We start from the raw sequence: 13,619 nt of genomic DNA on the forward strand, positions 1-13,619 counted from the left end.
CGACGTAAAGGAAACGATGGAATCAATGATGATGGCACACGCCGGAGACACTAGGTAAGGTGCTCTTCCCCAAATGGCTCACACTACGGAAGAAAATTTAGTGATGGAGGTCAAACCCCAAAGGGGACCAGAGAATACCAAAAGGATGAAGGAATTACAGAACAAGGCCGAATTGCAAGGTCAAGAGAACCAGGAGAATAGCAGGGCCAACATAAGGAAGGACACCAAGAGAGGGAGAGGAGAGGTCGGAGGGAAGGATGAAGGACAGGAAAGGAGGGGAAGGGAAAGGAAATGCAGCCCGGAAAAAGAAGGAAGGCTGCAATAGCTCGGGGCCCCGTGCTCGCCACGCACGTACTCACGAAAGGACCGCGAGCCCCCTGGGGGGACCATAAGTACTGAGAATAGTAACTAACCTATGGAATGTAGTATGTTAAAAGAATCTTATAAGATGATTGAACAATGTTATCACTGTATAAACAAACTTAACATTTAAATATGGTGTGGGGCACCTTTATTTGTATAAAGTTGAAGAGATTTGGCATTATTGTCGAAAGGATTTATTTTACAAAACTTAAAATAGGAAAAACTGTTCCTTGGTACCATATTTATATTTCTACTTTACCTAAACGCCATATATAAAGTTAATTATATGACCAACTTCTCATTGTAACTGAAATCAAACATTAAACATACTGGAATTGGAAGCTATCGTCAAAATTCTGAATAAAGGCCATTGTTAGGTCACTGCAAGACAGCAATTGTTTCCAGAATGAGATTTTCAGTCTGCAGCAGAGTGTGCACTGATATGAAACTTCCTGGCAGATTAAAACTGTGTGGCCGACCGAGACTCGAACTCGGGACCTTTGCCTTCGGCAAAATTTCATATCAGCGCATACTCTGCTGCAGAGTGAAAATCTCATTCTGGAAACATCCCCCAGGCTGTGGCTAAGCCATGTCTCCACAATATCCTTTCTTTCAGAAGTGCTAGTTCTGCAAGGTTCGCAGGAGAGCTTCTGTAAAGTTTGGAAGGTAGGAGACGGATACTGGCAGAAGTAAAGCTGTGAGTACCGGGCGTGAGTCGTGCTTCGGTAGCTCAGTTGGTAGAGCACTTGCCCGCGAAAGGCAAAGGTCCCGAGTTCGAGTCTCGGTCGGGCACACAGTTTTAATCTGCCAGAAAGTTTCACAGCAATTGTTGCTACCATATGTGAATTACTGGAAATGAAAGTGTAAATAAATGACAAAATTGTGAAGCTTTGATGTCAAAATTTATTTGACAAGTGTAAAACCTATTCCATACATTTAAATCTAGATACACACTCATCAAGCCACTGTGTTCTGCATGGTGAAGGGTACCTTGTATCACTACTGACTCATTTCATTTTTTGTTCCACTCTCCAACACAGCAAGGGAAAATGGCTTTCTTTACCCCTCTGTATGAGCCCTAATATCTTATCTTCATGGCCCTTGCACATTCTGCAGCTTACTTCAATATTTTCTCAATAGTGCTTGACGGAAAGAACACAATCTTTCCTCCAAGGATTTCCACTTGAGTTCATAAGACATTTGTGTAACACCAGCACACTGATCGAACCTACCGGTACCAACAAATCTGGCAGGTCACCACTGAATTGCTTTGATGTCTTCCATCAATCTGACCTGGAGGGGTTTCTAAACACTTAGCAGCACTCAAGTATGTGCAGCACAAGTGTGTGTTATCTACATGATATCCTTTACAAGTGAGTCACTTTTCCTAAAATTCTACCATTTGCCTCCCCTACCACAGTCATTCAGTGCTTGCTCCATCTCTCATAGCTTTGCAAAGTTAACACCTAGATATTTAATGTCTGTATCAAGCAGTACATTATTAACACAGTATTCAATGATTGCTTTTCCTACTCATATGGATAAACTTATATTTTTCTATGTTTAGAGCAAGCTGCCATTCATTACACTATCTTGTATACTCCTACAGTCACTCAACAATGACACTTTCCCATAAACTACAGCATCGTCAGAAACCAGCCGCAAATTGCTGCTCACCATGTCCATCATATCATTTATGTATATAGAGGCTAAACGTGGTCCGATCACACTTCTGTGGGCACTCCTGACGACACCCTTCTCTCCGACAAACACTCACTGTCTATGACAACATAATGCATTCTACTACTAAACAAGTTTTCAAACCACTCATGTATCAGGGAAACTATTCCATATTCTCCAACCTTTGTCAAATACTTTCTGGAAATTGAGGAATATGGAATCTGCCTGTCGTCCTTCATCCATGATTTGCAGGACGTGTGAAAAAGGGGAAACCCAAGTTTCGTACGAGTGATGCTTTCTAAATCCATACTGATTGTGGACAGAAGCTCTCTCGTCTCAAGGGAATTTATATTTGAACTGGAAATTTTCTTCAAGAATTCTGCAACAAACCATTTCACCATCAATCTTTTCAAGAATATAAAAAATAATGGCACATTTCCTGCTTCAATACTTACGATATTGCTTTACTCTCATTACTTGACCAAACAATAATTTATGGCTAAAATTTTGTGCCTGTGCCATTTTTTCATACTTTTTGAAAGCAGGAGTATTACAGATCCACAAGTAACATATATGCACTATTATTTTCTCTAATGTCAGTCCATTTGCAGATGATTTCTCGGTTTATTGTGGGGTGAAGCAAATAAGATATAGCAGCAGACTGTTCAGACAGATGTTGCCAGAGTGTAGAATATGAACAATAGTATATACCCACATCCTTTCATCTTTCCTTTTCCTTCCCTCTTTCCCATCGAAGCAGCCGCCGGTTGCGAAAGCTCGAAATTCTGTGTGTGTGTTTTATTCATTGTGCCTATCTACTGGCGCTTTCCCACTTGGTAAGTCTTGGAATTTTTCCCATATATACATATAAAAAGAAGCAGTAAATTTCCTTGCGAGAAAATCCATGGTAATATTTTAGTACAATCCACAGGATCACACACACAACCTAATATATTAAGAATAAGGGTAACATTCAACAATGAACTACACTAGAGTCTACAGGTGAGGAAGGACTGGCACACGACAATCAGTCACAATCCCATTAAATTTTATTACTCTTGCACATCTAGACTTCGACTATAAATAGCCATCTTTAGTGCATTTCAGTTACAATCCAACAAACTCTTGGCAGTACATGTCACCATATTATCTTACTACAGTAAGATACACTGAGGATTGCTATTTATAGCCAAAATCTACATGTGCAATAGTAACAAAATCTAATGGGATGCAATCGATTGCTGTATGACTCTCCTTCCTTGTAGACTCCGGTCGCTGTGCACAACAATTCCTTATGGAAACAAAAGTTCATCAACAGGCGAGTTGTGTATTCCATAAGGTACAATATGAAACAATGCAAACATAAACATAGCCAAAGCCTTGCAGACAAACAAAAATTATGCGAAGCGAAATGTAGTGCGAGGAGGGCTATGCGAGAGGCGTTCAATGAATTTGAAAGTAAAGTTCTATGTACTGACTTGGCAGAAAATCCTAAGAAATTTTGGTCTTATGTCAAAGTGGTAGGTGGATCAAAACAAAATGTCCAAACACTCTGTGACCAAAATGGTACTGAAACAGAGGATGACACACTAAAGGCCGAAATACTAAATGTCTTTTTCCAAAGCTGTTTCACAGAGGATGACTGCACTGTTGTTCCTTCTCTAGATTGTCGCACAGATGACAAAATGGTAGATATCGAAATAGACAACACAGGGATAGAGAAACAATTAAAATTGCTCAAAAAAGGAAAGGCCGCTGGACCTGATGGGATACCAGTTCGATTTTACACAGAGTACGCGAAGGAACTTGCCCCCCTTCTTGCAGCGGTGTACCGTAGGTCTCTAGAAGAGCGTAGTGTTCCAAAGGATTGGAAAAGGGCACAGATCACCCCAGTTTTAAAGAAGGGACGTCGAACAGATGTGCAGAACTATAGACCTATATCTCTAACGTCTATCAGTTGTAGAATTTTGGAACACGTATTATGTTCGAGTATAAGGACTTTTCTGGAGACTAGAAATCTACTCTGTAGGAATCAGCATGGGTTTCGAAAAAGACGATTGTATGAAACCCAGCTCACGCTATTCGTTCACGAGACTCAGAGGGCCATAGACATGTGTTCCCAGGTAGATGCCGTGTTTCTTGACTTCCGTAAGGTGTTTGATACAGTTCCCCACAGTCGTTTAATGAACAAAGTAAGAGCATATGGACTATCAGACCAATCGTGTGATCTGATTGAAGAGTTCCTAGATAACAGAACACAGCATGTCATTCTCAATGGAGAGAAGTCATCCGAAGTAAGAGTGATTTCAGGTGTGCCGCAGAGGAGTGTTGTAGGACTGTTGCCCTTCACAATATACATAAATGACCTTGTGGATGACATCGGAAGTTCACTGAGGCTTTTTGCGGATAATGCTGTGGTATATAGAGAGGTTGTAACAATGGAAAATTGTACTGAAATGCAGGAGGATCTGCAGCGAATTGACGCATGGTGCAGGAAATGGCAATTGAATCTCAATGTAGACAAGTGTAATGTGCTGCGAATACATAAAAAGAAAGATCCTTATCATTTAGCTACAATATAGCACGTCAGCAACTGGAAGCAGTTAATTCCATAAATTATCTGGGAGTACACCTTAGGAGTGATTTAAAATGAAATTATCATATAAAGTTGATCGTCGGTAAAGCAGATGCCTGACAGATTCATTGGAAGAATCCTTAGGAAATGCAATTCGAAAACAAAGGAAGTAGGTTACAGTACGCTTGTTCGCCCACTACTTGAATACTGCTCAGCAGTGTGGGATCCATACCAGATAGGGTTGATAGGAGAAATAGAGAAGATCCAATGGAGAGCAGAGTGCTTCGTTACAGGATCATTTAGTAATCGCGAAAGCGTTACGAAGATGATAGATAAACTCCAGTGGAAGACTTTGCAGGAGAGACGCCCAGTAGCTCAGTACGGGCTTTTGTTGAAGTTTCGAGAACTTACCTTCACCGAGGAGTCAAGCAGTATATTGCTCCCTCCTACTTATATCTCGAGAAGAGACCATGAGGATACAATCAGAGATATTAGAGCCCACACAGAGGCATACCGACAATCCTTGTTTCCACGAATAATACGAGACTGGAATAGAAGGGAGAACCGATAAAGGTACTCAAGATACCCTCTGCCAAGCATGCACCGTCAGGTGGTTTGCAGAGTATGGATGTAGATGTAGATAAGGTAGACCATGTGCTTCTCCATGTAAGCAAACTTAACAAATTCTTCCAGGAGAAGCTAAGCAAGAAGTATTTGCTGAGCCTCATCTGGCATACTGCAGTACTGTAAGGGATCCATAGCATTTATGGCCAATTCTGGATTATGAGGCCACATGAAGGGGAGCTACAAGAGTGGTTCAGAAATGTTTCAAGTGGTGGTGGTGGTTTTTCACTGGCATAATGAAAGACCAGACACTGAACTCATTAACAGTTCAAAAGAAGCAGCACGGATTAGAGGGTGGGTACAGTTCTGCTGCAAATTTCAGTGGAAGAGATCATGACTCGAAACAAGCTAAATGTTGAGGAATGGATGAGAAGCCAGAAGTTTGACCATTCTCATAAAATAAATGGGCTCCACTGTCACAGAGTCAATGAGATAGGCACTGACATGACAGTATTGTAGAAAAGAACTGTGCGAAACAACAAATTAACAGAATCAACAAGTCCAGTGAAAATTTAAGAATAAAGTCTATATTTAGAAATATATATTGCTACACCGTAAGGAATGAGGAGGTTGTACACAGAATCGGAGAGGAAAGGAATATGTGGAAAACACTGACAAGGAGAAGGGACAGGATGATAGGACATCTGCTAAGAAATGAGGGAATGACTTCCATGGTACTAAAGGGAGCTGTAGAGGGCAAAAACTGTAGAGGAAGACAGAGATTGGAATATGTCAAGCAAATAATTGAGGACGTAGGTTGCCAGTGCTACTATGAGATGAAGAAGTTAGCAGAGGAAAGGAATTCGTGACGGGCCGCATCAAACCAGTCAGTAGACTGATGGGGGAGGGGGGGGGGGGGGAGGGAGGGAGGGATTGCTACAGGAGCATGAAAACTTCACCGCAATTTAAAGTAATAACAAAATCTTGGTACAACCATATGTAGTGTACAAAATGGAAGAACTATATAGGGATCTAATAAAGTCTAAGCTGGGTTCAGTAGGGAAATCACAGACACACAGCTTATTTGTGAAGGAACATAAACTATTGTGTAATCAATATTTGAGTGTTGTTTACCTGCCTAGGACTCCTAACAAGTTAGAATGGCAGGTCAAAGAATACCTGGGGGGGGGGGGGGGGGGGGAATGTTAAATTTATTCAGTAAATTTGAGTATTAGTATTTGGGTCAGTTCTAAAATGAGGTGTTGAGCATGATGGGTCGCTTGTTAAATTATGTGAACATGACCACAAAGAGGAACTGAATATTTTGTTCCACCGAAACATAAAGCCTTAAATACCACAATGATATCCATAGCGACAAGAGGGGGGGGGGGGGGGGGAAGAGGGAAGGGGTTAGATCTTTTTTTCAAGCAGCTCTCAGAGGAGAAGTTTGAATTCACATATTTTGTCATGAGGTCAGTAATACAATAAAAATGGCCTTGGGAATCTCCAATGTAAATGGAAATCCAGGTACTGGTAATCAAATAACTTACAGCAACAAACATCTTTCTGTTTGTCATCAAAATATTCAGTCAATAACAAACAAAGTTTTTGATGTAGAAGACTTAAACCCTAGATCTCCTGCTAACATGGCAAATGTTCTATCCATCTGAGCCACCGGGGGTACAGAGGATAGTGAGATTACAGGCTCGCACACACCTCCCGCGAGACCCATGTTCTCATCTTATATGTCCACACACTACATTCATAGTGTCCCTACCCAATGCACTCATTACTCATGGAAGACATTCTTACCAAGTCCCATAAGAGTTAGGGGAATGTGTGTGCATCCACACAGAAGGAGGTCATGGCCATTATTGCTATGAACTATATACTTGCACGGATATTGTGTCTGTTCTTTTGGACATGTCCGAAAGAACAGACACCATATCCATATAAGTATATAGAACTATAAAATTACTGTAACAGCAAGACAGTTTAATACACACAATACAGAAACATTCAACTCCCTGTTATCAGGAGAAAGGTAGGAAGAAGTTTTGCAAACAGATGACACCAACAAAAAGTTTGAGAAATTCTCTAGCATCTTCATCTTCACTGATTACCTGGATATTGCATTCCCTCTCAAAACACACGAAATAAGAGGCACAACTAAAAAAGCTATGGATAACAGGGAGCAAAATATCAAGTGTGAGGAAAAGAGAATTACTCAAATACAGGAAAAAACAACATAACCCCCCGCCCCCCCCCCCTCAACCTCTTCTAAACAGTTACATACAGGAATACATTCATATCTACAGAAGAGTGATAGAACAGGCAAAAAAATGGCCAATGATAAATACAACAGAGTAAGCAAATAGAAGCCAAACAATATGGAAAGTCATAAAGAAGGATACAAATAGTATCCCATAAAATGGAAAACATAACTTTTAACCATGAGAACGAGAGTATAACAGATCCCCAACACATCACAAATCTTTTTAAAAGGTACTTTGCAGAGATCGCTAGTAATTTGACAAAACAGATAATAGAATGAAACAGAAAAACAAATTGCACTCATGTTCTTCTTCAGTCTACATCAATGGAACAACCCCAGAAGAAATTATCAGTGCTGCATCAGCTAATAGGAAAATGTCATCAGGGATTGATGGTATTCCTGATTACATCATAAAGCTATGTATTAAAAACATTTCACTCCTCCTTGCAGATATAGTAAATTCATCTTTTCTGACAGTTTAAAAATTGCTAAACTGGTCCCTATCCATAAGAAAGTATACGAAACAAATATAGAAAACTATAGACCAGCCTCATTATTATCAGGCTTAAGCAAAATCATACAAAAGTAATGTATAATAGGTTAATGAAATTCTCAGAGAAAAAATTCTCACTGAATCTCAGCACAGATTCAGGAAAAATAAATCAACAACCAGTGCAATTTATGATTTTATAGAAAATGCCCTGCACACAATAGACTAAAGGCCACTGTCATATTTTTTAGATTTAAGTAAAGCCTTTTTGAGATGCTGGACCACAACATACTGTTGGAGAAGCAAAAAGTATAGGCTATAGCATTAGAGGCACTGCATTAAAATGATACACTTTGTACTTGTCGAACAGGAAACAAAACATACAAATAAAACATGAACTAAAGGAAAACATCAGGACATACTTCTCAGAAGTTCTAAATAAAGGAGTCTCTCAGGGATCCATTCTTGGGCCAATCCTCTTTCTCCTCTATATAAATGATCTAAACCTTAACAACGAGTCACAAACATTTTCTTTGCAGATGACAAGCATCCTAATTGCGGGAAATAACCCAAGTCAGCTTCAAACATCTGTTAATAAGACTACTGCACAGCTAAATAGATGGCTAGAGAGGAATAAACTTGTTGTTGTTGTTGTTGTTGTTGTTGTCTTCAGTCCTGAGACTGGTTTGATGCAGCTCTCCATGCCAATCTAATCCTGTGCAAGCTTCTTCATGTCCCAGTACCTACTGCAGCCTACATCCTTCTGAATCTGCATAGTGTACTTATCTCTTGATCTCCCTCTACGATTTTTACCCTCTACCCTGCCCTCCAGTACTAAATTGGTGATCCCTTGATGCCGCAGGACATGTCCTACCAACCAATCCTTTCTTCTAATCAAGTTGTGCCACAAACTCCTCTTCTCCCCAATTATATTCAATACCTCCTCATTAGTTATGTGATCTACCCATCTAATCTTCAGCATTCTTCTGTAGCACCACATTTCGAAAGCTCCTATTCTCTTCTTGTCCAAACTATTTATCATCCATGTTTCACTTCCATACATGGTACACTCCATACAAATACTTTCAGAAACGACTTCCTGACAAATTTATACTCAATGTTAACAAATTTCTCTTCAGAAACACTTTCCTTGCCATTGCCAGTCTACATTTTATATCCTCTCTACTTCGACCATCATTAGTTATTTTGTTCCCCAAATAGCGAAACTCCTCCACTACTTTAAGTGTCTCATTTCCTAATCTAATTCTCTTAGCATCACCCGATTTAATTCGACTACATTCCATTATCCTCGTTTTACTTTTGTTGATGTTCATAATAGTAATAAAAATTCCTAAATTTCTGTTTAACATGTGATGCATGCTGCACCAGTGTGACAAACTCCAACAAAATTTCATCTTCTATGAAAAGAAAGTTTTTTTAGACTTGTGGCTTCAAAATAACTTCAAATGGCACACACACATATAAACAAAATTATATGGAACACTAAAGAAAATATGTTACAGTCTGCGTTTACTCTCTGTCAAAGCAAGTCATAGCACTGTCCGAACTGCCTACTTTGTCAAATTCCACAGCATCCTACTGTATGGAATTATTTTCTGGGTTAATACACCACCTAGTTCAGTCATCTCAATGCAAAAAAGAACTGTAGAGCAATACAACATGATCAACAAACAGATTCTTGCAAACACCTCTTTCAAAAATCATCAATTCTCCCTCTTCCCTGTACGTACATACTAGAAATCTGTAAATATACTAGAAAGAATTTAAAAGATGTAAATAAAAATTTAAATATCCATCAACATGATATGTGACAAAAGGAAAATTTTCATGTCATTCACTGAGGACGTCAGCCTATAAAACCTCCACAGTACAAAAATAATCTTTCATATAAAGTAAAAGATACATCACCATTCTTACTGTTTTGGAAAAACCCTAAGGGCATTCTTATTGGATTATTGCTTCTATTCAGTAGCAAAATTTTTAGATCATTGAAGATACAAAAGATTTGAAATAAGACAGTGCAGCTAGTGCAAGAATCTGAGATTTATAGGATGAATCAATAAATCAAAAAGAGCCAAACCATTATCAGGCTTCAGAGTTGGACCAATATACCGCCATTTGTGAATCAGCGCTACTAATAAGCACATTCGTACATGGAAATTTGTCTGCTACAGTATAATCTCTACAATTTGCAAGAACAGTATTCCTGTAAGTAAATAATTCACTTTTACTTAGTTGTACTATTAAGGACAGTGTCTTACCTGACAACAATATACACCATTGTAACAAAAGAAATTTTACATACATTCTCCATGATACAATATGTAGCCTTGATAATGGATTATAGGTCAGAAATTGCTGCCGAACAAATCTGTTAGTGTAACCATCTGTTGTAACCTGTATTTCAATAGCATTCAAATACAGTGTACTTAAACTGGATGTGCTAAAGCCAAGGAGGTGGAGCACCTATATATTTAGGATGAACTTTGATGTTCAGGCACACTATTAGAAATAAAAACAATTTCCATATTGTCTATCCAACCCCACCTATGATTCATAATATTGTTTCATAATTCGAATATGAAAGGCTGTCACTGGTTACCAGCAGACATTAAATGCGAAATTGAAAATTGCAGATACTAAGAAAAAGTAAAAATACACTTAGTAGATTTAATACTTTATGAAAATATTCGACTTGGTTATACATTCTGCCATATCTGACGTTGAGTACAAAGAGATATGCGCTTTGTATTTATACAGCTGACAGTGTTCTGTATGCTTTTAATTGTCAGATGAAAGCAACAGTAGAATAACTAATGAGAAGGGAGAGTAGCCATTTATCACTAAATGCGTTGTGCAGTCCTGAAAGCTCTCCATTATGGATTTGCGAATTATGTGAGTAATAATGTATATGGATAGTACTGAAAAAAAGGGGCATGTGCCACATTTAACTAGTGGAATAACACCGGATTTGACAATGTCGGCAAGCGCCCCGGAAACCTTGTGGTGACAGGCTTCCCATTTTCTCTCAAGACAGTCAAAAATCTCGATCCAGTTTTAATTTCTACCGCTTGTCATTATATTATACGAAACATACCTTTCCAGTCGCCTTGTGCTCTTTGCCCCAGGCTTCCATGACAAATGGATCATTCACGGACACACATATGATTTCATCAATTCCCTTCTTCTTTAACTCGTCTGCCTTTTCCACGTATCCTGGAAGGTGTGTCTGAAAACAAAAATTGTTACATAGAAGGTACAGTCTGATTTTAATTGCGGAGTACCAGTGTTAGATAATTTTATTCGATGGAGTTTCCGAAACTCACCTTTGAACAACCAGGAGTAAAAGCACCAGGTACAGCGAATACAACAGCCTTTTTGTCACTGAGAAGTTTTTCAAGATTAACTTTATTCGTAGGGTTGTTCTCATACAATTCGATCGATGGCAATTTGTCGCCGACCTGGAAAAATTTGTTATTTTAACACTAAATCTACAGTCAACGGTGAACCTTTCACAGATTTATATTTACCTTCAGACCCATTATGCTGCTTGCGTGAAACGACCGACAAAACTGTTTCAACAAAGCCTTCGTAGTATTGACGCCCGTCAAAGAGTAAATCGACAGCATTTATATAAACCGGGAAATCGACCTTGAAATCAATGCTATGAAAAGTTGCGCGGTAGTTGTGGTTAAATCGCGCAAAAAAAAGTGGCACTGCGTTGTTCAGTAGATGGTCTGAAAAATAGAACTGACTATGTTGAAACTTTTATAGAAACGAGCACTGAAAAAGCTAAATACTCCTACAACATACATAAAATGCACTGTTGCGTTTATAAATGTTTTTAGACCAATTAGATTAGTCAGTGCAGAGGTGTATATTAAATAGACTTTTGCACACACTACAGCATTTTGATTTAGTGATGTACTTTTTGTGTTATGGGTGAGAGAAATATAATAATAAAATTACCAGTTAATGTAAAAAGATATGGTACGGATTGTTCAAACAGGCGTGACAAGCAAGTTTTTATTTTCACACTGCTGAAGCAGTACTGCGGTTTTTAAAACCGGGAGAAACCAGTGAGGTCACATGTACCACAACATGACGCGTTTCACATTTCCCAACAGTATGCGTCGTGATGACACTGGTAGGTGTTAAAAGCAATCAGACATAAAAACTACTATTGGAATCAGAATCTTAGGGGACAATAAGGCAAATGCTCTGGGAGAGACCAAGACGACAAATGAGAATATCTTCAGGAGATATATGACTTTCTGGTATGATTGTAACCAATGGGCGTAACAAGAATTTGTAAAGCAGTTTGAACAGAAATTGTAACTGTCTTTCGATCATTGGGTGATTTCAGTTAAAAATAAGTAATAAAAGCAGAATTTGCCGTCGGTCTGTAGTTTCAACTGCATCTACGTTTAACTGCAACGATAACTGACAAGTGGCGAAAGCTCAATAATTTTATTCGAATTGCTGCTGCTGCTTGAAAGCGGGTATCTTAGGGATACATAAGACTAAACATAAAGGGAATGCACAATATGAGAATGATATGTCATACTGTGCTTAAATAAACACGTATTGTCATTGCTCCACAAATTTGTCTCGTCGAAAATAAAAAAGACACCACGAACGGTAAATGTGAATCTATCGTATAAAAATATTTCTGTCTTTGAAAAACAAGTAGAAGTCTAAGAAGACTCAATTTACTGTTTGAATTTTTGCAGTACAGCAATGAATTATTGGGAGGGTTCGGTTGCCCATCGACTGTCTTTGTTTCACCACTTTATTTATTTTATTTTTGTTTTGTTACTTATGTAGCGCAATTGGCGGTACATTAAGCCAAAAAAGGTCAAGTGTGGAGATTGTAGCAGGTGACTGATGCGGTGCACACATCAGGTCGGTACGCCGGGGAAGGAAAAATGTCTTCGAAGAAGCGCAGATTGTGACGTTTTAGCGAATTGGAATCCATGGAATCCGATAACTTGGTTGCTCTTCACATACTGCTGTCTTCAGTGTGTGTCAGTATTGGACGAATGCCGGTGAAACAGCTATTAGGGAATGCACTGAATCTGTGCCGTATCAGGCAACTGGACGCCGAAGTCATCTCCGCTTAATATATCGGTACTGCAAGACAGGTTAAACACAATTGACAAAGGAACACAAACTGATATAAACGCAACCAGGCAGTAGCGATATTATTATATGGAAGATTTCTATTGGAAAAGGCTCTGAGGAAGGTGACAAATTTATCAGTTACAGAACCAACCATGTCACTCACAGTTGGCTAATAACAACTAAGATATTCAGTTCAATGTATCTGCCGACCCTTGCCTTCCCCAAGGGAGCTGGCTCTATACAACACAGTTCTGTTTTTGACTTGTGGCCATTAGTCTCCCTGCAAATCAACCAATCAATCAATCAATTAATGGCATTGTATTTTTTGGCGAGGCAACTATTCCTATCGCAAAAGTGGTGGCCCCCAAATTCGCCGGATATTAATTCTATGGAATACATTTAGGATATCATTAACACGAACTTACTACCCAATAAATTCCTACAGATGTATGTGTTGAACAATATAATTACCTTGATTTAAGTTTCTCTATACAACACAGTTCTGTTTTTGAATTGTGATCGTTAGT

The 13,619-nt window shown here is 38.9% G+C and overlaps 1 protein-coding gene across 1 annotated transcript in view; it reads right to left on the reverse strand.

Annotated features, from left to right (window-relative positions):
• The window catches only part of LOC126278691 (peroxiredoxin-5, mitochondrial-like), a 33,426-nt gene extending 21,721 nt beyond the window's left edge, over nucleotides 1–11,705 (reverse strand). Inside the window, exons 1-3 of the mRNA XM_049978951.1 lie at nucleotides 11,499–11,705; nucleotides 11,295–11,429; nucleotides 11,066–11,197 (exon numbers count right to left, since the gene is read on the reverse strand). Of these exons, the coding sequence (XP_049834908.1) occupies nucleotides 11,066–11,197; nucleotides 11,295–11,429; nucleotides 11,499–11,597 (366 nt within the window). The 5' untranslated portion in view covers nucleotides 11,598–11,705. The remainder of the gene's footprint in view (nucleotides 1–11,065; nucleotides 11,198–11,294; nucleotides 11,430–11,498) is intronic.
• Between the last annotated feature and the right edge of the window lie 1,914 nt (nucleotides 11,706–13,619).

This window comes from Schistocerca gregaria, chromosome 6, assembly GCF_023897955.1.
Source record: "Schistocerca gregaria isolate iqSchGreg1 chromosome 6, iqSchGreg1.2, whole genome shotgun sequence".
Taxonomy (NCBI): domain Eukaryota; kingdom Metazoa; phylum Arthropoda; class Insecta; order Orthoptera; family Acrididae; genus Schistocerca; species Schistocerca gregaria.